A 26,591-nucleotide genomic window follows, 5' to 3' on the forward strand; every position below is an offset into this window, starting at 1 on the left:
TTAACACATTAGTTCAGCTTGGTCTGAAGATCATATATGCAGAGTTTCATGAAGATTGGACATAATTTGTGGCCTGTGGGAATTTACAACTGATTTTGACAACTTTCAACATGGCGGCCAAGTTCTGATGTTGCAATGAGAAATAATTTATATGCTATATGAGTAGGTCTGACAGTATCATCAGTCATTGAAAATAAGTTTGAAATGTACTCATGTGAAGAGAGAGGAGTTAAAACACGTCTTCATTAATTATAGCGCCCCCTAGCGGTAAATGGTCACCAAATTCTTTGAGTGTCCCCATGATTATGGTATGGGTCAATGTATCTAGTTTGGTTATGATATGTCAAAGGGCTGCAGAGATATTGGCATGTTTCCGGTTTTCCGGCTTCGCGCTCGAATATCATTGGCTGTCGCGGATATTTCTGCAAGACGTAATATATGAGCTATATGGGGAGGTCTGATAGTATCACCAGACATTGAAAATAAGTTTTAAATGTACTCATGTGAAGAGAGAGGAGTCAAAACACATCGACATTAATAACAGCGCCACCTAGAGGTCAAGGGTCACCAAATTCATTCAGTGTCACCGTGATGCGGTCATGGGTCTCTCTACCAAGGTTGGTTATGATAGGTCAAAGGGCTTCTGAGATATGGGCTTACTTCCGGTTTGGCAACTTGGCGGTTAAATTTGATTGGCTTTAGCGGACAAACGGTTTTGAATTTGACAAATCTATTCGATGTTTTTTATCAAGCATGGCCAGAAGATCATGTGTGTCAAGATTCGAGATGATTGGACAAGATTTGTGATAGAAGTAGCATTTTGAAGGTTTTTGACATAAACCAAGATGGCGGAAATATACGTCATGGCACAATGACGTCATAGGGTGTGTTGAACTGGGCTTGGTTCAAGGAATCCAATGATACCTGGTTTGTGAAAATTGGTCGAATAGGTCAAAAGTTATGAACATGAATGCATGCCCAAATTTGACCTGTTGGTGGCGCTAGAGCTGTTGGGCTAGCGACCTTAGATTGGCTTAATGGGCTAATGGGGCAGTCCTGAACAAGTGTGCCAAATTTCACAACTTTTCGCCAAGCGGTTCTATGGGCTGCCATTGACTCCAATGGCAGCATAATAATAATAATAATAATAAGAATTCGTACAATAACAATAGGTTGTCTCGCAACATAGTTGCTTGACACCCAAATATAGCTGCGAGCAGCAATGTGGGTGTCAAGCATAATGGGACTCGGTAAGCTAATTTTGCCGAATGGACATAATCGGCCAGGATGGCTACATGACGACCGTCTCGGTAATCGGCAATACCGACAGCCGGTGGGATGAGCATCATGCGAGTACGCGTCAATGTTTACCAAATGGGAAAAGGACCCCACCTAGAGGTAAGGGCGCAATACAGTCTGCCTGACAGAACAAATGTCACAAATACATAGGGGTATTCGGAACAATATCTCTAAAAGAGACACAATGTAAACAAGCATCCGTTCTGGAGGTGGTTCGTGAAGCATCTAATCCAGTGGGAATTGCAGTTTATATAGTAGGTGGGCGGAATGGTAAATTTAGTCATTGTTGCATTATACATTAAGTACCGCTTGACGCCACACGAGTGCAGTGTCTGCCCATTAATGAGCGCCACACGAGTGCAGTGTCTACCCATTAATGAGCAACGTCAAGTTTGATTGGCTGTCACGGCCAAACGGTTTTGAATTTGAGAAAGCTGTTTAATACATTTGTTCAGCTTGGTCGGAAGATCATATATGCAAAGTTTCATGAAGATTGGACATAATTTGTGGCCTGTGGGAATTTACAACTAATTTTGACAACTTTCAACATGGCGGCCAAGTTCTGATGTTACAATGAGAAATAATTTATAAGCTATATAAGGAGGTCTGGCAGTATCCTCAGACATTAGAAATAAGTTTGAAATGTACTCATGTGAAGAGAGAGGAGTTAAAACACGTCTTCATTAATTATAGCGCCCCCTAGAGGTCAATGGTCACCAAATTCATTAAGCGTCCCCATGATGATGTTATGGGTCTATGTTTCAAGTTTGGTTATGATTTGTCAAAGGGATGCTGAGAAATTGCCGTGTTTCCGGTTTGGCGGCTTCGCGGTCGAATATCATTGGCTCTCGCGGATATTTCTGCGAGAAATAATATACTAGCTATACGGGGAGGTCTGATAGTATCACTAGACATTGAAAATAAGTTTTAAATGTACTCATGTGAAGAGAGAGGAGTCAAAACACATCGACATTAATAACAGCGCCCCCTAGAGGTCAAATCTCACCAAATTTATTCAGTGTCACCTTTCTGGGGTCATGGGTCTATGTACCAAGGTTGGTTATGATATGTCAAAGGGCTGCTGAGATATGGGCTTACATCCGGTTTGGCGGCTACGCCGCCAAATTTGATTTGCTGTAGCGGGCAAACGGTTTTGAATCAATCGATCAATTCGATGTTTTGTATCAAGCATGGCCAGAAGATCATGTGTGCCAAGTTTCGAGATGATTGGACAAGATTTGTGATAGAAGTAGTATTTTGAGGGTTTTTGACATAAACCAAGATGGCGGACATATACGTCATGGCGCAATGACGTCATAGGGTGTGTTGAACTGGGCTTGGTTCAAGGAATCCAATGATACCTGGTTTGTGAATATTGGTCGAATAAGTCGAAAGTTATGAACATGAATGCATGTCCAACTTTGACCTGTTGGTGGCGCTAGAGCTGTTGGGCTAGCGACCTGAGATTGGCTTAATGGGCTAATGGGGCTGTCCTGAACCATTGTGCCAAATTTCACAACTTTTCGCCAAGCGGTTCTATGGGCTGCCATTGACTCCAATGGCAGCATAATAATAATAATAATAATAAGAATTCGTACGAAAACAATAGGTTGTCTCGCAACATAGTTGCTTGACACCCAAATATAGCTGCGAGCAGCAATGTGGGTGTCAAGCATAATCGGACTCGGTAGGCTTATTCTGCCGGATGGACGCAATCGGCCAGGGGGCTACATGACGACCGCCTCGGAAATCGGCAATACCGACAGCCGGTGGGATGAGTAAATGGGAAAAGGACCCCACCTAGAGGTAAGGGGGCAATGCAGTCTGCCTGACAGAACAAATGTCACAAATACATAGGGGTATTCGGAACAATATCCCTAAAAGAGACACCATGTAAACAAGCATCCCTTCTGGAGGTGGTTCGTGAAGCATCTGATCCAGTGGGAATTGCAGTTTATATTTTAAGTGGGCGGAATGGTAAATATAGTCATTGTTGCATTATACATTAAGTACCGCTTATCGCCACACGAGTGCAGTGTCTACCCATTAATGAGCGCCGTCAAGTTTGATTGCCTGTCACGGCCAAACGGTTTTGAATTTGAGAAAGCTGTTTAACACATTAGTTCAGCTTGGTCTGAAGATCATATATGCAGAGTTTCATGAAGATTGGACATAATTTGTGGCCTGTGGGAATTTACAACTGATTTTGACAAATTTCAACATGGCGGCCAAGTTCTGATGTTGCAATGAGAAATAATTTATATGCTATATGAGTAGGTCTGACAGTATCATCAGTCATTGAAAATAAGTTTGAAATGTACTCATGTGAAGAGAGAGGAGTTAAAACACGTCTTCATTAATTATAGCGCCCCCTAGCGGTAAATGGTCACCAAATTCTTTGAGTGTCCCCATGATTATGGTATGGGTCAATGTATCTAGTTTGGTTATGATATGTCAAAGGGCTGCAGAGATATTGGCATGTTTCCGGTTTTCCGGCTTCGCGCTCGAATATCATTGGCTGTCGCGGATATTTCTGCAAGACGTAATATATGAGCTATATGGGGAGGTCTGATAGTATCACCAGACATTGAAAATAAGTTTTAAATGTACTCATGTGAAGAGAGAGGAGTCAAAACACATCGACATTAATAACAGCGCCACCTAGAGGTCAAGGGTCACCAAATTCATTCAGTGTCACCGTGATGCGGTCATGGGTCTCTCTACCAAGGTTGGTTATGATAGGTCAAAGGGCTTCTGAGATATGGGCTTACTTCCGGTTTGGCAACTTGGCGGTTAAATTTGATTGGCTTTAGCGGACAAACGGTTTTGAATTTGACAAATCTATTCGATGTTTTTTATCAAGCATGGCCAGAAGATCATGTGTGTCAAGATTCGAGATGATTGGACAAGATTTGTGATAGAAGTAGCATTTTGAAGGTTTTTGACATAAACCAAGATGGCGGAAATATACGTCATGGCACAATGACGTCATAGGGTGTGTTGAACTGGGCTTGGTTCAAGGAATCCAATGATACCTGGTTTGTGAAAATTGGTCGAATAGGTCAAAAGTTATGAACATGAATGCATGCCCAAATTTGACCTGTTGGTGGCGCTAGAGCTGTTGGGCTAGCGACCTTAGATTGGCTTAATGGGCTAATGGGGCAGTCCTGAACAAGTGTGCCAAATTTCACAACTTTTCGCCAAGCGGTTCTATGGGCTGCCATTGACTCCAATGGCAGCATAATAATAATAATAATAATAAGAATTCGTACAATAACAATAGGTTGTCTCGCAACATAGTTGCTTGACACCCAAATATAGCTGCGAGCAGCAATGTGGGTGTCAAGCATAATGGGACTCGGTTGGCTAATTATGCCGGATGGACGTTATCGGCCAGGGGGCTACATGACGACCGTCTCGGAAATCGGCAATATCGACAGCCGGTGGGATGAGTAAATGGGAAAAGGACCCCAACTAGAGGTAAGGGCGCAATACCGTCTGCCTGACAGAACAAATGACAAGAATACATAGAGGTATTCGGAACAATATCCCTAAAAGAGACACAATGTAAACAAGCATCCGTTCTGGAGGTGGTTCGTGAAGAATCTGATCCAGTGGGAATTGCAGTTTATATTGTAGGTGGGCGGAATGGTAAATATAGTCATTGTTGCATTACACATTAAGTACCGCTTGTCGCCACACGAGTGCAGTGTCTACCCATTAATGAGCGCCGTCATGTTTGATTGGCTGTCACGGCCAAACGGTTTTGAATTTGAGAAAGCTGTTTGATACATTTGTTCAACTTGGTCTGAAGGTCATATATGCCAAGTTCCATGTAGATTGGACATAATTTGTGGCCTGTGGAAATTTACAACTGATCTTGACAACTTTCAACATGGTGGCCAAGTTCTGATGTTGCCATGAGAAATAATTTGTAAGCTATATGGGGAGGTCTGGCAGTATCCTCAGACATTGAAAATAAGTTTGAAATGTACTCATGTGAAGAGAGAGGAGTTAAAACACGTCTTCATTCATTATAGCGCCCCCTAGAGGTCAATGGTCACCAAATTCATTGAGTGTCCCCATGATGATGTTATGGGTCTATGTATCAAGTTTGGTTATGATATGTCAAAGGGCTGCTGAGATATTGGCGTGTTTCCGGTTTGGGGGCTTTGCGGTCTAATATCATTGGCTGTCGCGGATATTTCTGCAAGAATCAATATACTATCTATATGAAGAGGTCTGTTAGTATCACCAAACATTTAAAATTTGCATGAAATATACTCATGTGAAGAGAGAGGAGTCAAAACACATCGACATTAATAACAGCGCCCCCTAGAGGTCAAAGGTCACCAAATTTATTCAGTGTCACCTTTATGGGGTCATGGGTCTATGTACCAAGGTTGGTTATGATATGTCAAAGGTCTGCTGAGATATGCGCTTACATCCGGTTTGGCGGCTTCGCCTCCAAATTTGATTGGCTTTAGCGGGCAAACGGTTTTGAATTTGACAATCTATTCGATGTTTTTTATCAAGCATGGCCAGAAGATCATGCGTGCCAAGTTTCGAGATGATTGGACAAGATTTGTGATAGAAGTAGCATTTTGAAGGTTTTTGACATAAACCAAGATGGCGGAAATAGACGTCATGGCACAATGACGTCATAGGGTGTGTTGAACTGGGCTTGGTTCAAGGAATCCAATGATACCTGGTTTGTGAATATTGGTCGAATAGGTCGAAAGTTATGAACATGAATGCATGTGCAACTTTGACCTATTGGTGGCGCTAGAGCTGTTGGGCTAGTGATCTGAGATTGGTTAAATGGGCTAATGGGGCTGTCCTGAACCAGTGCGCCAAATTTCACAACTTTTCGCCAAGCGGTTCTATGGGCTGCCATTGACTCCCATTGAAGGATAATAATAATAAATATAGCTGCGAGCAGCAATGTGGGTGTCAAGCATAATGGGACTCGGTAAGCTAATGCTGCCGGCAGGACGTAATCGGCCAGGGGGCTACATGACGACCGGCTCGGAAATCGGCAATACCGACAGCCGGTGGGATGAGTAAATGGGAAAAGGACCCCACCTAGAGGTAAGGGCGCAGTACAGTCTGCCTGACAGAACATGTCACAAATACATAGGGGTATTCGGAACAATATCCCTAAAAGAGACACAATGTAAACAAGCATCCGTTCTGGAGGTGGTTCCTGAAGCATCTAATCCAGAGGGAATTGCAGTTTATATAGTAGGTGGGCGGAATGGTAAATTTAGTCATTGTTGCATTATACATTAAGTACCGCTTGACGCCACACGAGTGCAGTGTCTGCCCATTAATGAGCGCCACACGAGTGCAGTGTCTAGCCATTAATGAGCAACGTCAAGTTTGATTGGCTGTCACGGCCAAACGGTTTTGAATTTGAGAAAGCTGTTTAATACATTTGTTCAACTTGGTCGGAAGATCATATATGCAAAGTTTCATGAAGATTGGACATAATTTGTGGCCTGTGGGAATTTACAACTAATTTTGACAACTTTCAACATGGCGGCCAAGTTCTGATGTTACAATGACAAATAATTTATAAGCTATATAAGGAGGTCTGGCAGTATCCTCAGACATTAGAAATAAGTTTGAAATGTACTTATGTGAAGAGAGAGGAGTTAAAACACGTCTTCATTAATTATAGCGCCCCCTAGAGGTCAATGGTCACCAAATTCATTAAGCGTCCCCATGATGATGTTATGGGTCTATGTTTCAAGTTTGGTTATGATTTGTCAAAGGGATGCTGAGAAATTGCCGTGTTTCCGGTTTGGCGGCTTCGCGGTCGAATATCATTGGCTGTCGCGGATATTTCTGCGAGAAATAATATACTAGCTATACGGGGAGGTCTGATAGTATCACTAGACATTGAAAATAAGTTTTAAATGTACTCATGTGAAGAGAGAGGAGTCAAAACACATCGACATTAATAACAGCGCCCCCTAGGGGTCAAATCTCACCAAATTTATTCAGTGTCACCTTTATGGGGTCATGGTTCTATGTACCAAGGTTGGTTATGATATGTCAAAGGGCTGCTGAGATATGGGCTTACATCCGGTTTGGCGGCTACGCCGCCAAATTTGATTTGCTGTAGCGGGCAAACGGTTTTGAATTTGACAAATCTATTCGATGTTTTGTATCAAGCATGGCCAGAAGATCATGTGTGCCAAGTTTCGAGATGATTGGACAAGATTTGTGATAGAAGTAGCATTTTGAGGGTTTTTGACATAAACCAAGATGGCGGACATATACGTCATGGCGCAATGACGTCATAGGGTGTGTTGAACTGGGCTTGGTTCAAGGAATCCAATGATACCTGGTTTGCTAATACGTCCTGCCGGCAGCTAATGCTGCCGGCAGGACGTAATCGGCCAGGGGGCTACATGACGACCGGCTCGGAAATCGGCAATACCGACAGCCGGTGGGATGAGTAAATGGGAAAAGGACCCCACCTAGAGGTAAGGGCGCAGTACAGTCTGCCTGACAGAACATGTCACAAATACATAGGGGTATTCGGAACAATATCCCTAAAAGAGACACAATGTAAACAAGCATCCGTTCTGGAGGTGGTTCCTGAAGCATCTAATCCAGAGGGAATTGCAGTTTATATAGTAGGTGGGCGGAATGGTAAATTTAGTCATTGTTGCATTATACATTAAGTACCGCTTGACGCCACACGAGTGCAGTGTCTGCCCATTAATGAGCGCCACACGAGTGCAGTGTCTAGCCATTAATGAGCAACGTCAAGTTTGATTGGCTGTCAAATTGCCAGCTGTTCAGCTTGGTCGGAAGATCATATATGCCAAGTTTCATGAAGATTGGACATAATATGTGGCCTGTGGAAATTTACAACTGATTTTGACAACTTTCAACATGGCGGCCAAGTTCTGATGTTGCAATGAGAAATAATTTTAAAGCTATATAAGGAGGTCTGGCAGTATCCTCAGACATTAAAAATAAGTTTGAAATGTACTCATGTGAAGAGAGAGGAGTTAAAACACGTCTTCATTAATTATAGCGCCCCCTAGAGGTCAATGGTCACCAAATTCATTAATTGTCCCCAAGATGATGTTATGGGTCTATGTAACAAGTTTGGTTATGATTTGTCAAAGGGATGCTGAGATATTGGCGTATTTCCGGTTTGGCGGATTCGCGGTCGAATATCATTGGCTGTCGCGGATATTTCTGCGAGAAATAATATACTAGCTATACAAGGAGGTCTAATAGAATCAGTAGACATTGAAAATAAGTTTTAAATGTACTCATGTGAAGAGAAAGGAGTCAAAACACATCGACATTAATAACAGCGCCACCTAGAGGTCAAAGGTCACCAAATTCATCCAGTGTAACCTTTATGGGGTCATGGGTCTATGTACTAAGGTTGGTTATGATATGTCAAAGGGCTGCTGAGATATGGGCTTACATCCGGTTTGGCGGCTTTGCCACCAAATTTGATTGGCTCTTGCGGGCAAACGGTTTTGAAGTTGAAAGGTCTATCAGATGTTTTGCATCAAGCATGGCCAGAAGATCATGTGTGCCAAGTTTCGAGATGATTGGACAAGATTTATCATAGAAGTAGCATTTTGAAGGTTTTTGACATAAACCAATATGGCGGAAATATACGTCATGGCGCAATGACGTCATAGGGTGTGTTGAACTGGGCTTGGTTCAAGGAATCCAATGATACCTGGTTTGTGAAAATTGGTCGAATAGGTCGAAAGTTATGAACATGAATGCATGTCCAACTTTGACCTGTTGGTGGCGCTAGAGCTGTTGGGCTAGCGACCTGAGATTGGGTTAATGGGCTAATGGGGCTGTCTTGAACCAGTGTGCCAAATTTCACAACTTTTCGCCAAGCGGTTCTATGGGCTGCCATAGACTCCCATGGCAGCGTAATAATAATAAGAACTCATACAAAAACAATAGGTTGTCTCGCAACGTAGTTGCTTGACACCCAATAATAATAATAATAATAGGAATTCGTACGAAAACAATACGTTGTCTCGCAACATAGTTGCTTGACACCCAAATATAGCTGCGAGCAGCAATGTGGATGTCAAGCAGAATGGGACTCGATAAACTAATTCTGCCGGACAGACGTAATTGGCTGGGTGGCTACATGACGACCGTCTCCGTAATCGGTAATAACGACAGCTTGTGGAATGAACTAGAGCATTATGCTCTAGTTCAAAATGGAAAAATGACCCTAGTGGTAAGGGCGCATTATCGTCTGCCTAACAGAACAAATGACACAAATACGTAGGGGTATTACGAGCAATATCCCTAACAGAGACACAATGTTAACAAGCATCTTGAGGTGGTTCATGAAGCATCTAATCCAGTAAGAATTGCATTTTACATTGTAAGTGGGCTGAATGGTGTCATTGTTGTTTGACGTCCCCCTGAGATCAACGGTCACCAAATTGTTTGGGTGTCCCCAGAATGATGTCATGAGTCTATGTAGCAAGTTTGGCTATGATATGTTAAAGAGTTGCTGAGAACAGGCTTGTTTCCTGTTTGGCAGCTTTGCCGTCAAGTTTGATTGGCTGTCACGGCAAAACAGTTTTGAATTTCAGAAAGCCGTTTCACACATTTGTTCAGCTTGGTCTGAAGATCATATATGGCCTGTGGATATGTTATATTGATATTGACAACTTTGAACATGGCGGCCAATTTCTGACGTTGCCATGGGAAATATTTTATTAGCTATATGGGGCGGTCAGACAGTATCACCAGACATTGAAAATAAGTTTGAAATATACTCATGTGAAGAGAGAGGAGTTAAAACACGTCTTCATTAATTATAGCGCCCCCTAGAAGTCAATGGTCACCAAATTCATAGAGCGTCCGCATGAGGATGTCATGGGTCTATGTACCAAGGTTGGTTATGATATGTCAAAGGGCTGCTGAGATATTGGCTTACTTCCTGTTTGGCGACTTCACAGTCGAATATGATTGACTGTAGCGGCCAAACGGTTTTGAATTTGAAAAATCTATCGATGTTTTTTATCAAGCATGGCTTGAGGATCATGTGTTCCAAGTTTCGAGATGATTGGACAAAATTTGTGATAGGAGATGCATTTTGAAGGTTTTTGACATAAACCAAGATGGCGGAAAATCCATTAATGACGACATAGGGTGCGTTGAACTCGGCTTGGCCCAAGGATTCCAATGATACCTTGTTTGTGAATATTGGATGAATGGGTCAAAAGTTATAAACATGAATGGATGTCCAATTGACCTGTTGGTGGTGCTAGAGCTCATGGGCTAGCGACCCCAAATTTGCTTCATGGGATCATGTAACCAAATAAGTGTGCCAAATTCCACATATTTTGACCAAGGCGTTCTATGGGCTGCCATAGACTCCCATGGCAGCATAATAATAAGAAGAAAACATACGAAAAACAATAGGTTTTCTCGCAGCCTCGCTGCTTGACACCCAATAATAGTCCTTCAACCACAGCAATCGCTTCCCTGTCGTCATTGTGTTAAACCAGCCAATAGCGCTCAAGGGGGAAAAGCCAGCTTGGTGATTGGCTCCAGTAAAAGGGGATCAGAAACAGAAATAAATGTATTGCTTTTCTCCAGCCCCTGCTGCAGAGCTAAATCAAATCTCCAGCAGAACGGGCTGGGGGTATCCAGTCTCACACCGTAATCTATCTAAACTGCAACCACAATTCACATTAATCGCATCGTTTGCTGCGTTACTAACGTTGTCTATGCTGACTTAGGTTGCGGGATGTTCAATATCAATAAGGTTGAGTTCATAAGGCTAACATTATATTTTCTGAGTCAACAATAATTTTGGGCAGGTGTGTTTGAGCACAGTATATCATGCTAAACATTGGTAAACTCCAAATGTCGCCGACCGTCTTCACTGTGCAAAATATCCCGCTGCTTCGGGTTTTTCTTTGTAGGCGCGTTGAGAGGAGGAGCGGGCGAATCCGCTGTCAGTGTGTGTGCTGTGCATGTATCAGTGATACGCGGGGTTGATCCAATAAGTGGTAGTGTGACCGCGCACCATCGGCATGTATGCGCGCATGTCTCTTTGTGCGTGTGTGTGTGTGTGTGAACGAGAATGACAGGGAGAAAGAGTAGCATGCAGAAATGAATGAACGGAACGATATTTATATTTCAAAATCTCGTAAAAAATAAATAAATAAAAGCAGAATCAATTTGTGGCGCTCGGTGTTGATTCTGTTGCGGTCTATGTATGGGAAATACTGAAGTTACTAAGCCAGACAGATGCTTAAGGTGGTTGATTTCCATTTCAACAAGGTCCTCTCCTGGCTATATGAGAGGAAAAAGCAGTTGCCTCGTTTTTGCTATTGCTCAGAGATAAGTCATTCTCACAAAGATGAGAGAATATTTTTGAGAATGACATAAAGATGCCTGTCTGGACTTTAACTGATTCTTGCTTTGCAGTGTGACATCGGTTACATTTCTCAACCACACTTGAGGATATTGGAAGGTCTGGCAGTAATGGACACGGTGTAGGACTATGACCTGCATTAGGCCCTCTACCCAGAGCCGTAGGTGCCCTCTATCCAGAGCCATATATCCAGAGCCCTCAGTGCCCTCTATCCAGAGCCCACTATCCAGATACCTGTCCAGAGCCTTCTATCCATGGATAGAGGGCTCTGCAGAGCCCTCTATCCAGAGCCCTCATTGCCCTCTATCCAGAGCCCCCTATCCAGAGCTCTCAGTGCCCTCTAGCCATAGTCCTGTCCAGAGCCCTCTATCCAAGCCCTGTATCCAAAGCCTGCAGTGCCCTCTATCCAGAGCCCTCTATCCAGAGCCCTCTATCAGAGCCCTCTGTCCTCCATCCAGAGCCCTCTATCCAGAGTCCTATATCCAGAGCCCTCTATCAGGGCCCTCTATCCATAGCCCTCTATCCAGAGCCCTCAGTGACCTCTATCCACACTGTAAACCCGAACAGTACTACTAACTCATAACATTTAGGGTACAGAAATCAAAACCAGCCACTAAGTCAGGTGAAAATAAAACCATTAAGTTCTTTTTACTACTGAGGTTGTTTTAATTTTGTATTCATCAAAGTTTATGAGTGTAGGATTATCTCTAGTTTATAACTTTTGTGTACAGGGGGACGCAACGTCTGACGTCATTGACGTCACGACGCTTAGGCTCCGTCTTTTCATTTTCTCGAGAGTTCAAGATGGCTACCCGTTCGCGAGAGAGAAGGCACTGCATGTAAACGAGCAAAACTAGTGATTACTTAGCTATTTTTACACAGACTAGTTTGTTTTTTGACTGTCCTTGTCTTGTATACACTTTATACGTTTATTTCTTTTTATGGAAAAGCCTATCATTTTGTCGACGCGGTTTTGCATTTTGGCGCGTTGACGTTAGCTAAGAGTAACGTTAGCTAAGAGCTAACGTCACGTACACGCAATGCCAGCAGCCGACGCCGATTCAACGGTCATTTTTTCAAGTGTGGTGCTGATGCTTCTGATGGTACAGTTTATTCTTCTGCTAAGCGCTCTTATCTGGTGAGTAAAAACCTCATACATTTTTTGTAATCTTGTCGGGTGCAGTGGCAATATGGCTAGTGTTAATTAGCCGGCTAATGCAGACACATAACGTTGTGCTGTTTGCTGTATTCTCAGAAGAAGGCCGAGCTCTGCCTTACTAAACACAAGGTAATAAAATATTAGAATACATAGTATATTTTTTATTAGATTTTAGTTATGACAATGAATTATTCGGTGAATTATTCGGTGCGAAAAGCCTAAAAGCCGCTTTCGCACCGAATAGTTCCAGGAACTAAACAATAGGAACCATTAGTACCCAAATAGTACCGGGACTATTCTTCCCCTAAATCTCCCCCAAACTGTTTTCACGTTTGCATTCGCACCGGCGCTGGCCAGGGGGAACTTGTGGGAGCGGTCAAGGAGCAACGTAGGCGCGGCGACCGGGTTTAAATTGTCACTCGACTTTAGCGTCACATAACAAACCAGCATGGAGGAGATCAACGGGAGGTTGTTTTTGTTGTGGCTTGCCGGGATGATGATCTCACATTTCGAACAGCGGCGTTTACAAAATTGGCCAGATTACCTAGCAGCGAGACGCAGGAGACGAAGGATTCTGCTTAATATGATAATCTCTCATTTTGTGGACGAGGGAGTAGCAGAGCGCAACAGGCAAAAGAGACGACGTGTCGTCGTCTTCTTCTTCGCCTCTTAAATATTGAATGTTAAATGTATAGCTCGCTCTGTGAGGCTACGCTACCCAGCAGGGCTTTAAAACATGTCGCGCTGCTTGGGAAGGCGGGGCCAGCGGTCGGCAGTGGGCGGGACTTATTATTTGGGCCAATCAACGTAGACCTCGAAACGGGGGTGAAAGGGAGAACCAAAAAGTCCCTGCCTCGAAGTAGGAGCTAAAATAGTTCCAGGAACTACTGTTTCGGGGGAGAAAAAATCCCCCAAAAATCCCCCAATCGTCTGGTGCGAACGCAAACAAAAAGGTACTAGGAACGTTTAGTTCCAGGAACTACAAAAGGTACTGCCGGTGCAAAAGCGCCTAAAGCCTGGTTCTCACTACTCAGTTTATGAATTTATACAATGAAGAATATCTTACTTTAATCAGCAGAAAGATATAATGAGGCAACGTATGAAACTAAGAATACAAGTATCCTAAATGATATGTGAGGAGAACTTGAATAAATACCACTAATTATTTTACATCTATAATATTTCAGACATTTGATTTGTTTTAACATCCAATGTAGAGTTTTAAAAGTTAAAAATAAATGTGATGCTGCTTAAAGATATAATTAGCTTGACTTAAACTGTACTGTATAATGTGAACATTTACAAGTACTTCATACATTTCACTTGAATTTACATCTGTTATTATTGCTCTTTCTTTGTAGGCTCAAGTGGAAGGCGAATGCTGCTGTTCTTCCTTGAGCTTAAAGACATCGGTAAGTAAAGGAATTGCGTTGTACAAACTGGCCACCTTGATATAACACTGTAATGCAATCCAATTAAACACAAAGAACATCAGTTGAATCTACTCCTCCTTAAAGCAGTTTGAACTTTATATTATGACCAATTGATATATTGTAGATAGGGGTGTAACCGTTTAGTAAATCATAACCATTTAGGAAAAATCAATACATTATTTTAGTATGTTCTGGAGACACACATTCATTAATTCACAAATAACACAAACTATTTTGGGATGGTGTGTGTGTGTGTGTGTGTGTGTGTGTGTGTGTGTGTGTGTGTGTGTGTGTGTGTGTGTGTGTGTGTGTGTGTGTGTGTGTGTGTGTGTGTGTGTGAGAGAGAGAGCCAGGGAGCCTAATAAACTGCCAACTAAGTGTATATTTGAGGTTGAATATAAAACGTGTCCCTTATTTTACAAACTAATCAAAAGTGTATTTTCAAATATTATGTGCATGTAGGACTACAGAGTGCTGCTCCGGACACTGCAGCATTTTCAAGATCAGTCATCAAAAAGCTGCTATTTTTTCGGTGAGTCGGACAAATCTTAAATAAATAAATAAACGCATTTCATGATGGCAATCTTGTTGGACTGGAATAATAGCAATTAATTTATATAATTTGTAAAATCTGTTACCGCAGGATTAACCTGAGTATAAGCATATTTCTACTTCAGGAGTAGTGTGCTTTAGTTTTCGAATGATTAAGTATTAACTGTGTAGAGCTTTCACTACAGACTAAAACAAGTGTTTTGTGAAATTACAGGGTGATTCAATGGAGTGGAAGTGCAAGTTGTGTTCAGTATCTGCAGACACCCGGGCAGAGTTATTTAGGCACTATCGTTTGCAGCATGGCCATTTTTCAAGAGTCTGCCCTCTGCCATGTCTGTATGGCGACTGCATTTGTACTTTTCAGTCATTTAATGCAATGAAAGCTCATTTGTCACGGGTTCATAATGACACACCCAGAATAGCTGCACCTGGAGGAGCATACACAGGTCATGCCCTTTTTACATGTCCCTTGTGTAACTTTAAGCATCCCTTTTCTGAGGAAACACTATTTGGTCATTTGAGGAGTCATTTAAGAAGCCATGAAATGGTACCATGCCCATTCAAGAACTGCAATTACAGCACCAATGTGTATTCTTCATTTAATGCACACAAAAGTAGAAAACATGTAGGTAGTTCAGACTTTGATGATAATGTTATATTAGAAGAAAATTACAGTGTCCCAGTCACAACTACTGCTGAATGTGTTGGTGACGCCCCTGCTCAGTGTGAGAGCACAGACACATTTGATCTTTCTGAGGATGAGAGTCAATGTGACACTGACAGTTTAAGAGCACAGTTGCAGCATAACTTGGCATCGTTATTCCTAAAGATGCGAACTATTCTTCATGTATCTGACATGGCATCTCAGGAAATAGTGGAACATTTAACTCAGATATTTACCTTGTCCCAACCTCTTCTCAAAAAATCCATTCTAGAAGTCTTGGAAAGTCACGATATCTCTGCTAGCGAAACTACTCTTGATGAGGTAGTGAGTGCTGTTATGGATAGTAACATTCTTGTTAGTGCCACAGCTAGAGGTAAGGAGTTATCTTCAACCAAAAGAAGGAAAACCTATGTTGAGAGAAATTACCCGGTGGTACCACCTGTAGAGTATGTACTAGAGCCGGGGCACACAGCAGTGCATGTTCCCATTCTTGAAATGATCCAAAACATTTTCAGACATACTGACATTTTGGAAAAAATTCAGGAAACAAAGACGGCTCAAAATGATCATTATGAGAGCCACCAAGATGGCTTATACTATAAAGGGAATGACTTATTATCTTCTTCAGATGAGCTAAAGCTACCACTTATTTTGTACATCGATGATCTTGATATTGCAAATCCACTTGGCACATCACGGAAAATCCACAAACTCTGTTCAGTGTACTGGATACTTGCTGATTTACCCAGTAAATACAGATCAGCCTTGCATGTGATTCAGCTAGCAGCATTGTGTAAAGTAACAGACGTTCAGAAGTTTGGTTACGAAAGAGCCCTTGGTCCTCTTTTACGAGACATCCAAACCCTTGAACGAGATGGTGTATTTATTGAGTCCATTGGTAAGGCAGTTCGGGGAACAGTCATGTGTGTGGTGTCTGATAATCTTGCAGCCCATGCATTAGCAGGCTTTACAAAGTGTTTCAGAGCTGAATACTTTTGCAGATTCTGCACAGCTACTCAAGACAAACTTCAGTCTTGTGATGTTGGGGGTAGAGAATTTAGTCTGAGGACTAAAGCCAGCCATGACAGTGATGTGCATGCTGTAATGCATGGGGATTTTCAGAGTCAGTTTGGTGTACAGGGAGACTGTACTTTGAGCCAGCTAGAGTATTTCCATACAGTCACTGGTTTCCCACCTGATGTCCTCCATGATCTCTTTGAGGGCATCGTGCCTGTAGAGTTGGCCTTGAGTATTGGAGAAATGATCCGTTGCAAATATTTCACCCTTGAGTATTTAAACAGGAAAATAGCATCATTTCCATACCAGCGCACAGATAAGGTAGACAGACCCCAGCCTATTCCAAAGACCTTCAAAGTAAAGAGAACTATTGGCGGCAATGGCCATGAAAATGCTACTTTAATAAGACTCTTCCCTTTGATTATTGGTAATATAGTTCCTGAAGGAGATGTGGCATGGACTGTACTGATGGATTTGAAAGATGTAGTTGAGATAGTGCTTTCTCCCACATTTACAGAAGAATCCCTCCAGTACTTGCAGACAAAAATACAAGACCATAGACGCATGCTGCAGGAGACTTTTCCCGATTTCAAACTCCGACCTAAACATCACTACATCGAACATTACCCCGACCTCATACGCTGCTTTGGGCCTCTTGTCCACTTGTGGACGATGAGATTTGAGGGCAAACACCGCTTTTTCAAGCGTGTTGTACATGACACACAGAACTTTAAGAATGTGTTAAAAACACTGGCAAACAGGCATCAGCACATGGTTGCATACTATCTTAGTTCCCCATCATTCTTTAAACCTCATCAGCAGACATGAAATGTTTCTTCTGTGATGGTATCAGTGCTTCCTGATGTTGCAAGGGCATACATTGAACAAATAACGGACAGCAACATGATTTACAGCACATCAAATATCAACATTGATGGGACTAATTATGACAAGGAAATGTTTGTGTCTGTGGGGCAGGAGGGAGCACTGCCACAGTTTAACAAAATTGAACAGATTCTCCTTGTTAACCACCATGTTGTCTTTCTTTGCCAAGAACACAAGTCATACTACATCGAACACTTGCGTTCCTATGAACTTTCGGCAGGGAATTTGGCTGTTAACACTGTATCAGAGCTTAATGACAAATCACCTCTCTGTGCATACAACATAGAAGGAAGACTGCTCTTAACACCTAAAAGGTTCATATTACTAGACTGAAAAGTAGTTCTTCCTGTGCCTAGTTCAGCCCAAATTTTAAACATTGTTGAGTGTATGGTTTGGTGATGTAGTACTACTAGTTTTTCCAAAATAGTGCAATCAAACTAACTTATTTTACTCGTTTGTGTGTGTAAATCAGGTCTGTGAGAAATCAACACAGAAGATGGCTACTCCCCAGAGATTTGTGCTACGTGTATATGTTGCAACAGATGTTGCCATGAAACTTACTCTAACGGAGCGACCAACCTCTGTAGAAGAGCTTATGGACGTAATGAAAGAGAAGTTCAGGCCAAGACTGGATGGTGACTTTACCTTGCAATATGAGGATCCTGACTTCGGCGGTCAACTTACTGTTCTTGCGGATATTCAGGAGTTGCCTGAGAAGGGCACATTGAGAATACTGAGATCTGAAAGTGATGCCACCTCAACCGGAAGTTCCGATACAGACATACTCCCACATGTACCTTTAACACAGCGTCAAAAGAACTGGCCGGATTGTTTCCCTCTGCCTACTTTTTCATATGAAGTGCAGCATGTACTCGAAGAAGGAAATGGTGTTTTTGAGAGATCCAGAAAGAATGTGAATTTGACAAGGTCCCAAAAGCACAACATCCTGGAAAGCATGGCTGAAACCATGCACAGCTTCAAACCATATCCAAATGACAGTGAAGTGGGTAAGGCTGCTGAAGCTCTGATTAAAGCTCACCCGTGTCTCACAGAGTATGGCAGCAAAAGTGGATGGTATGGATGGAAGGTCTGCTTGAAGTTCAAGATGGGGAACTACCGTACCAAGCTTGCCAGAGCTGGGTGCGCTGAGGTGTCAGTTAACGCAGGCAGGAGGAGCGTAAACAACCCGGACAGAGAACATCCCCATTCAAACATAAGGAGAGCCAGGCGGGCTGAAGTAAACTTCCTACCCAACTTTCCAAGAGGAGAGAACGAGGCCACTCTGGAACAACTGAAACTTCAAATCCAGAAAGAGGTTGAAAAGACCGAGATAAATCAGACATTGGTAGACCAGCTAATGCACACAACCTTTGCCCTTCATCGGCAAGATATTGTTAAGGGTGATACATCTGTGCGGGACTTTTTGGAGAGCTGGCCAGCTCTGCGCATGAAGTCACAGGTAAAAACTATTCCTCTTTTTTTCTGCATAATAATTGTTGCCATCCCCCACCACCCTTTATCCATTTACACAGGCAAAGTGTCATTGTCACTACGAATATTTTAAACTTTCTCATATAGCTTTATAGCTTAAAACTAGTGATTGATTCCTCACATTTGCTGTTTAAACCCAAGTTAAAAGCTCTTCATTAATGTTTCCATGTTTGTGTGTATTTGTATGTCTGCAGGTGTTTGCCGAGTTCCATCGCATCACAAATGTGAACCTACAAAACCAATTCTACTGCGAGCTGGATCGGTACACACCAAAATTGATCGCCTTGTACAGGCAGAAGGCCTCACGGTCTGGCAAGACGGCAGAGACTCTGAGGCGGATCCTAGGGATTTATGATCTCCAGGTGAGTTAAGATGAACTTGGCCATGGGGACAACATAAACCACATTTGAGTTTGTAATTGTGTTGTAATGTCTAGGTTGATACTGCTATCTAATTACAATTGCAATTTGTGATTTTTACTAATTGTTTTCTCACCTGTTCAAATGTTCCCATACATTACTACTTTAAAATGCCATTTACAAGCTCTATAATTTAAAATGTTTAATTAGGCTGCACTGAACAAATAATACAAAACAAAGACCTTCACTTTTTTTCTATAGTATATTTTGAGGGCGTTCACTAGTAGCACAAGCACATGATGGACAGATGTTTCTAATTAGATGTTAAATGAACATCTGCAAGTAAACCCATTTTCTGTCACTGAGTATGTATAGATTTGAGGAATCTTGGCTTCATGTGCTGGTAAACTATTTGTATTATTATTTTTTGATTGCCAATCCAGGAACAACGTGATGTCCACATGAGACGAACCCTGGCCCTCCATGCACTCCCAGTGTACTTGCGCGAGGATGACAGTGAGTTCTTCAAGACTTGCAATGTAAGTACTCACACAAGCATTAACAGAAATGTGGAGTCACATTAGGAAGGGATTATAGAGCCCATATTGAAGGAGGCAGTCATTATAACCACTAGTAACTTTCAACATATAACAAGACAGACTTAGAACATAGAAACGTGTGTGTGTGTCTGTCTGTCTGACCTTGCTGCTGGAACTGTCCTTTTTATAATTGGATTGTTTGTGTTTTTCAGGGGGAAGATGAGCCAGATATTGCCGACACCCCGCTGGCTCTCCTCACTGTGGGCACTACTGGTCACGACATCTTCAGCCCAAACAGCATTTGTGTTGTAGTAGAAGATGACGTTGTTGTGAGTGATCTTCCAAAGATGACTGATGCATATGTACTGTTGTTTGGGTTGATCTATGCATTGCATTTAGACTATCCAAAGAAGCTTATTCAAACATTCACCTTCATTCAGAAGATACTGATGTTTCTCGATGACAACAAACCACTGAAACCGTGCCTACTGACTTTGAAAAATGACTTGCTGAGAGAGTAAGCCAAGCATTAACATCCACATGTCTCTGTGAAGCATGTGAAGCATCCAGGTTCATGTTAAAATAGATGGATCCATTTAGCAAATGCTCAGTTTTATTGTTTGTATTGTTCCATTGATTACCTCAGCTCACAATTTGCACTGTTAGAGATTGCTTTTTTAAACAATCCCAGTGGGGGATCTTGATTTACTTTTGATCATTTTAGGAGAATTTTCAAAGCACTTTATTTTATTTACAGTTGGGTGCAAATGTATTCAGCCCCCCTGAGTCAATACTTTGTAGAACCAAAGAGAACCAGAGAGTAAGCCAAGTATTAACATCCATGCGCTGCATGTGAAGCATCCAGGTTCATGTTCAAATATATGGATCCATTTAGCAAATGCTCAGTTTTATTGTTCCAATGAGTACCTCAGCTCACAATTTGCACTGTTTGAGATTGCTTTTTTTAAACAATCCCAGTGGAGGATGTTAATTTTGATTATTTTAGGGGAATTTTAGTATGTATTTTTATTTGCACCTTTGAAAGCACTTTATTTTATTTACAATTTGTTTTTTTGCTTATAAAGGGCTAACTTACAAATACAGTGCAAGTATTTCAGAAAGTTTGTCCAATTGTAAGGACATTAATGTTTATCTCTAAATAAAACAAAACTTGAATTGTAACAATGAAGTTGTTTTGACATTTTTGTAAGTATTTTATTTACTTAATATGTTACTTAAAATAAATATTACCGCTACTCAAACATTTTTGGGTTATCAGTTACGACAAACATTTTAAGTAGTTGTACTTAAAATAGTAAGTTGACTAATTGTAATTCTGTTGAGTGGATTTCCGTTGGTGTTTGAGTTTAGCACACTTTTATCTTTTGAGTAGATTTCTCCAAAGATTATAAGTTGTTCTCAATAACTTTTTTGAGTTCATCATGACTAATTAAATCAATTTAATTAAGTTTGCATTAATTAAAAATATTATAAATATAAATAAAGTATTTAAGTTATGTGGAATTTAAATTATTATGTTTATAAATAAATGCATTAAGTTCAGCGTAAGTATTTTATTTACTTAATATGTTACTTAAAATAAATATTACCACTACTCAAACATTTTTGGGTAATCAGTTACGACAAATATTTTGAGTACTCTGAACTTGTTCGGTTTTACAGTGCAGAGCCCTCAGTGTCCTCCTTCCAGAGTCCCCTATCAGAGCCCTGAGTAACCTCTACACTGTAAAAAATAAAAAGTTGGGCAAACTCAAAATTGCAAGGCAACTTACTGCAATCAATTTTTGAGTTTTGAGCCCATCAAAAACGTGATTTTCTTCTTTAGACAAACTTGAAAGTTAGAGTTATACCAACTAAGATTTTTATATTTTACAAACTCAAAAAAATAAGTCAGGGGTGTTAACTTAATATTTCAAATTAAGGTTAATATTATTTAAAAAAAACAAGAGTTTTTTTTTTTTTTATAATTTTTTTATTTGGAAATGTATATGAACACAGAATACACTGAGCATACATTTTAACAGACATATCCATAGTTCTTTTTTTAAATACACATACAAACAACATCCCACCCACCCCACCCACTTGAACATGTAGTACACACACCTAGAATAACAAAAAATAAAGAAGATAATAGGTAGAAAAAATAAATAAATAAATAATAAAACAAACAAAAAAAAAAAAAACTGTACGCTACTTGTTATAGGGTCCTAGTGCAAGAAATATTGCTATGGGGTATAAGGTATAGTTTTGAGTTTCCCTATGTATTTCAAAACCGGATCCCAGGTGGAGTAGAATTTGTCCCTTGACCCCCTAAGTGAGTATTTAATTTTCTCTAATTGTATAAAGTGCATCAGGTCACACATCCACAAAGACGCTTTGGGAGGGTTTTTTGATTTCCAATGTAATAATATTCTTCTGCGTGCAAGCAGAGTCACAAAGGCCAAAATGAAGTGCTGTCATTCACTCTTTGTAAAGCACAGTTCCACATGTCATCTTCCATGTCTTCCCCCAATTCATCTGCCCAGTCCGCCCTTATCTTTGTGATGCAAAACGAGTTTTAAGTTCACTTTATTAAAATTAATAATTTGAAACTTCCATTTTACATTTCTGAATGCCAGACAGCAATAGAACAAGCAACATGTAGCTAGTTCAGCAGCAGAGAATCGCTGTCTAAATGCAGCAAACCAAAGAGCAGAACAAGTTTGACATAATGCTCAAACTTGTTCTGCACGAGACGGGAGCCCAGGTTAAACGGTGACGCAACTCTCGTGCCTCATACACCGCACGATCCCGAGAGCTGCCATTATTGAACACACATCCGCAACACAGCGCACCGCACACCCAACCAACGGACATGCAAGTCTCGGTAACGGTGGCGGCAACACTACGCACAATAAACAACACACAAACAATAAAGACCCCAAACCCGTTAACCCAACTTAACCTAACAGAAACAAATTGACAAAAGGCAATAAACCCCTTTTTCCCAACCGGCATCACGAATACCCAGACTCCCCGGGGGGTAGTGTCGAAATGCGCATGCGCACCGTAGTTGGCCCAGCCTCAGACAGAGTCTGACTTAAACCCGTGTGTCTTGCTAACAAAGAGACTACCGTGAGCCCAACTCTTGACCCAAAACTCAACATTGTTGGTTGGACTAAATTGCATTGCACAGTTGTACATGAATACTTAATGTTTTATATTCATTTTACTCAGAAATCATAATGAGACCAACAATTTTGAGTTTTCGTTTTTACACAGAGCACTATATCTAGAGCCCTCTATCCAGAGCCCTCTGTCCAGAGCCTTCTTTCAAGAGCCCTTTATCCAGAACCTTATATCTAGAACGCTCTATCCAGGGCCCTCTGTCCAGAGCCTTCTTTCAAGAGCCCTTTATCCAGAGTCCTCTATCTAGAGCCCTCTATCCAGAGCCCTCTACCCTCTATCCAGAGCCCTCTGTCCAGAGCCTTCTTTCAACAACCCTTTATCCAGAACCCTCCATGCAGAGCCCTCTATCTAGAGCCCTCTATCCGGAGCCCTCTATCCAGAGCCCTTTATCCAGAGCCCTCTGTCCAGAGCCCTCCAGAGTCCTCTATCCAGAGTTCTCTATCCAGAGCCCTGTTCCAGGTCTTGGCTCGGTTTTATGTCTGTACTGTACTGTCTGTATTGTTTTTTTTTACCCAAAACGTTTTTATTCATATTTAAGTTTAAGCATTATTATCATTTGTCCCTTGTTCAGTTGAATTTGAATTTCCATTGCATAACATAATCATCTCTCTCCTCTCTCCTTCTTCTTTATCACTTAGCATTTATCTTGAAATTTAGCATGATTCTAGATCTGTACCAGATTTGTACCATCTGTAATTACTACTACTATTAGTAGTAGTAATTAGTGTTAATTTTTGATGATCACGTATTAAGCTCATTTTATTATTTAGATGTTCGACCACTTGTTCTTGCAGTGTTCCATTCAGCTTCTAAACCGTACACTAGTTTTAATCCACTTAGAAACAGCTTCTATAACATACTCTAGTTTTAACCCACTTACAAACAGCTTTTACAACATACTCTAGTTTTAACCCACTCACAAACACACGAAGGTTAGGCTAATTTGGGTCCCCCCACACCTATATGTGTGTGTTTGTGTGTGTGTGTGTGTGCGTGCATGAGCTTGCGTGCGTCTTCATGTGTGCGTCATGCGTGCGTGCCTATGTACGTGCCTGTGTGTGCATGTGCGTGCTTGCATGTGTGTGTGTGAGTGTTCTAACCTTGACCAATGTGAATAAGCTTCCTTCTCTACAGTGTGTTCTTCACTATGTCAATAACATGCTTATGTAATGCTTTCTTTAGATCATGGCAACAGGAGTTGCCATGGTAACATAAAACAGTCAATAATGATGATGAGTCATCATTAGTTAATGGATGAGTTGATTATATACGGAGTACCACAAACTATATATTAGAACAAAGCACAAAACATCTCCCACATACAAAACCCTCCACTAAGCTACATGAGATCTTGTTTCTGAATTCAGTTCATAATTCAGAAAATAGTAATAGACAACCACAACAACAACAATAGTCCCATCATTTACTTGTATTAATGATTAGTTTATCATTGACTATAAGTTTATAAAGGAAATCAACTGAAAATTATTAGAAGTGTTACTGTTGAGGATGGTGTCAAAGGGTGAGGGAGCAATGGATGAATTGAGTTAAAAATTCTATCATGACTCCAAGAGCTGTTGAGCCCAGAGAAAAGGAATACCTCTAATATTTATGAAACCCTTTTGACCACCCTCCCCCCCCCCCCCCCCCCCCCACAGCCTCGGCCTTCTCTGAGCGCTACCTGGGCCCCCCGTCCAAAGAGGACCAGGTGTACCAGGTGAGATGCCTCCAGCTCTCCGTCCGCTAACACCTGTTGTGTTGTCTTGTTGTTGTGCGCTGCTTGTTGCTGTAGTTTGTTTCTAGAGAAATATGTCACGGCAGATGGGAAAGCAGCAGGGAATGTCACACGTCTGTGTGTCTGCACAGTGGGGTCTGTGTGTGTGTGTGTGTGTGTGTGTGTGTGTGTGTGTGTGTGTGTGTGTGTGTGTGTGTGTGTGTGTGTGTGTGTGTGTGTGTGTGTGTGTGTGTGTGTGTGAGTGTCTGTGTATGTGTGTGCGTGCGTGCGTGCGTGCGTGCTTGCATGAGAGAGAGGATACCTACACAGCAAATTCATGGGTGTTATATTTCCGGCGTTTTGACAAATTAACGACGTCGCAGTGATAACTGTTGTACTATCTACACTAATGGTGTAGCTTCAATTAAACGTCATCGTTGATTGGCAGCGTTAGTGTCAATCAACACCTATTCGGTGTTGGGAGTTCCATCCGGGGTATTTTACATCCACCTGAATCTTCCGCCAAGAAGTCTGCCATTACTTCGCCTGAAACTGATGCGTGAGCACGATGTGGTCCATAGTTCTGTGGTAAGTAAGTTATGTTTATTGAGTCTACGTTTGAAAAACGTAGATCGATAAAGAACCAGTATTTGTCTGTTGCTTTTTCCGATGCATAAATGTGATTTTGCTTTTTATAAAACGCTAGGTTTGAACAATGTACCATGCCACGATACCTTTCCCGATCGAAGTCAAACGTAAAGTTAAGTCGAGGCTGAATTAAAAGTACTTTACAACCCTAACGAGGTTGTAAAGTAGTAAATTCGGGCAAATCTTTCAAAATAAATGTTTTTCTGCCGAGGTGTTTACGATCTTTATTCATTCATTGCGCCGTAACCGAAATGACAGGGATATTCAATGATATGAATCTTAAGGACTGCGCCGTCGGGTTCTCGACTCTCTGGTACTTCCACACATGTCCACCATGGCCGAGATAACCCCACACCACCACGGTGTGGGGTTATCTCAGCCGTGTTGGAGAAGGAACTGGGGGAAAGGAACGTTGGCTTTGACTCTCTAAAGTCCAGACTGAACCGTTACATGGAGGAGGAAGGGGCGAAGTCCACTTCCACATGTGTCGAAGTCCACATGTGTCCAAGTCCACATGTTATTTCTCCGACGCTCTGTTGTTCCGACCTCTCGTCGTATGCGGACGAGTCCAGCCGGAGGAGTCCGCATACGACTGAGAGGTCGGAACAGAGCGTTGAATACCTTTCGGCCAATTCCTTCAACACCATAGCCGAGATAACTTCCACTGTGAGTCTTTACTTGTTGTAGAAGCACCAGAGAGTCGGGAGAACCCGGCGGCGCAATGAATGAATAAAGACCGTAAACACGGAAGAAAAAAACATTTATTTTTAGGTGACATGGAGAGACGTGAGCATAACAGGTGTATCAGTTCACACCGCCACCGTCGGAATGTCTGAATGTTTCTTTATTAGAACAAGCACAACCACCAACACTCCCGGAGCAGTGAGCCCAGCGCAGCCTCCCGAAGCCCCAGCGGGAGGCTTGCCAGATTGGGCCCGATTTCCCGCCCTAGCGCGCTGCAGCTAGGGTTGCCAGATTGGGCAGCGCGCTGCAGCTAGGATTGCCAGATTGAGCGGGAAATCGGGGCCAATCTGGCAGCCCTGGCGCCGAGACGCTTTAGAAACGCTTGAAAATAAAAGTGAAGCGTAAAACTAAGCGGCCGTGAGACGGGCGTAGAACGCTGCCGGTGTAAATCAGTGCACATTTTTTCCAGTTAGCTAGAATTCTAGCCCATGTTGAAATTAGTGACATTTTAAAACTTTCATTTCTCATCATCAGGTAACGTCACCCT

At 41.8% G+C, this 26,591-nt stretch overlaps 2 protein-coding genes across 2 annotated transcripts in view; both read left to right on the forward strand.

The window, feature by feature from the left end:
* The window catches only part of LOC115541697 (inactive dipeptidyl peptidase 10-like), a 254,281-nt gene that overhangs the window by 216,307 nt on the left and 11,383 nt on the right, over positions 1-26,591 (forward strand). The window contains exon 24 of the mRNA XM_030353542.1: positions 24,657-24,715. Coding sequence (XP_030209402.1) covers positions 24,657-24,715 — 59 coding nt within the window. The remainder of the gene's footprint in view (positions 1-24,656; positions 24,716-26,591) is intronic.
* On the forward strand, positions 11,822-20,984 carry LOC115541643 (uncharacterized). Its single transcript, XM_030353465.1, has 6 exons — positions 11,822-14,278; positions 14,762-14,831; positions 17,890-18,876; positions 19,103-19,270; positions 19,711-19,806; positions 20,019-20,984. Exons 3-6 carry the CDS (start codon positions 17,914-17,916, stop codon positions 20,325-20,327), a joined length of 1,536 nt encoding a protein of 511 aa, XP_030209325.1. The 5' UTR covers positions 11,822-14,278; positions 14,762-14,831; positions 17,890-17,913; the 3' UTR covers positions 20,328-20,984.

The sequence above is a fragment of the Gadus morhua genome, chromosome 4 (assembly GCF_902167405.1).
Source record: "Gadus morhua chromosome 4, gadMor3.0, whole genome shotgun sequence".
NCBI classification, from domain to species: Eukaryota; Metazoa; Chordata; class Actinopteri; order Gadiformes; family Gadidae; genus Gadus; species Gadus morhua.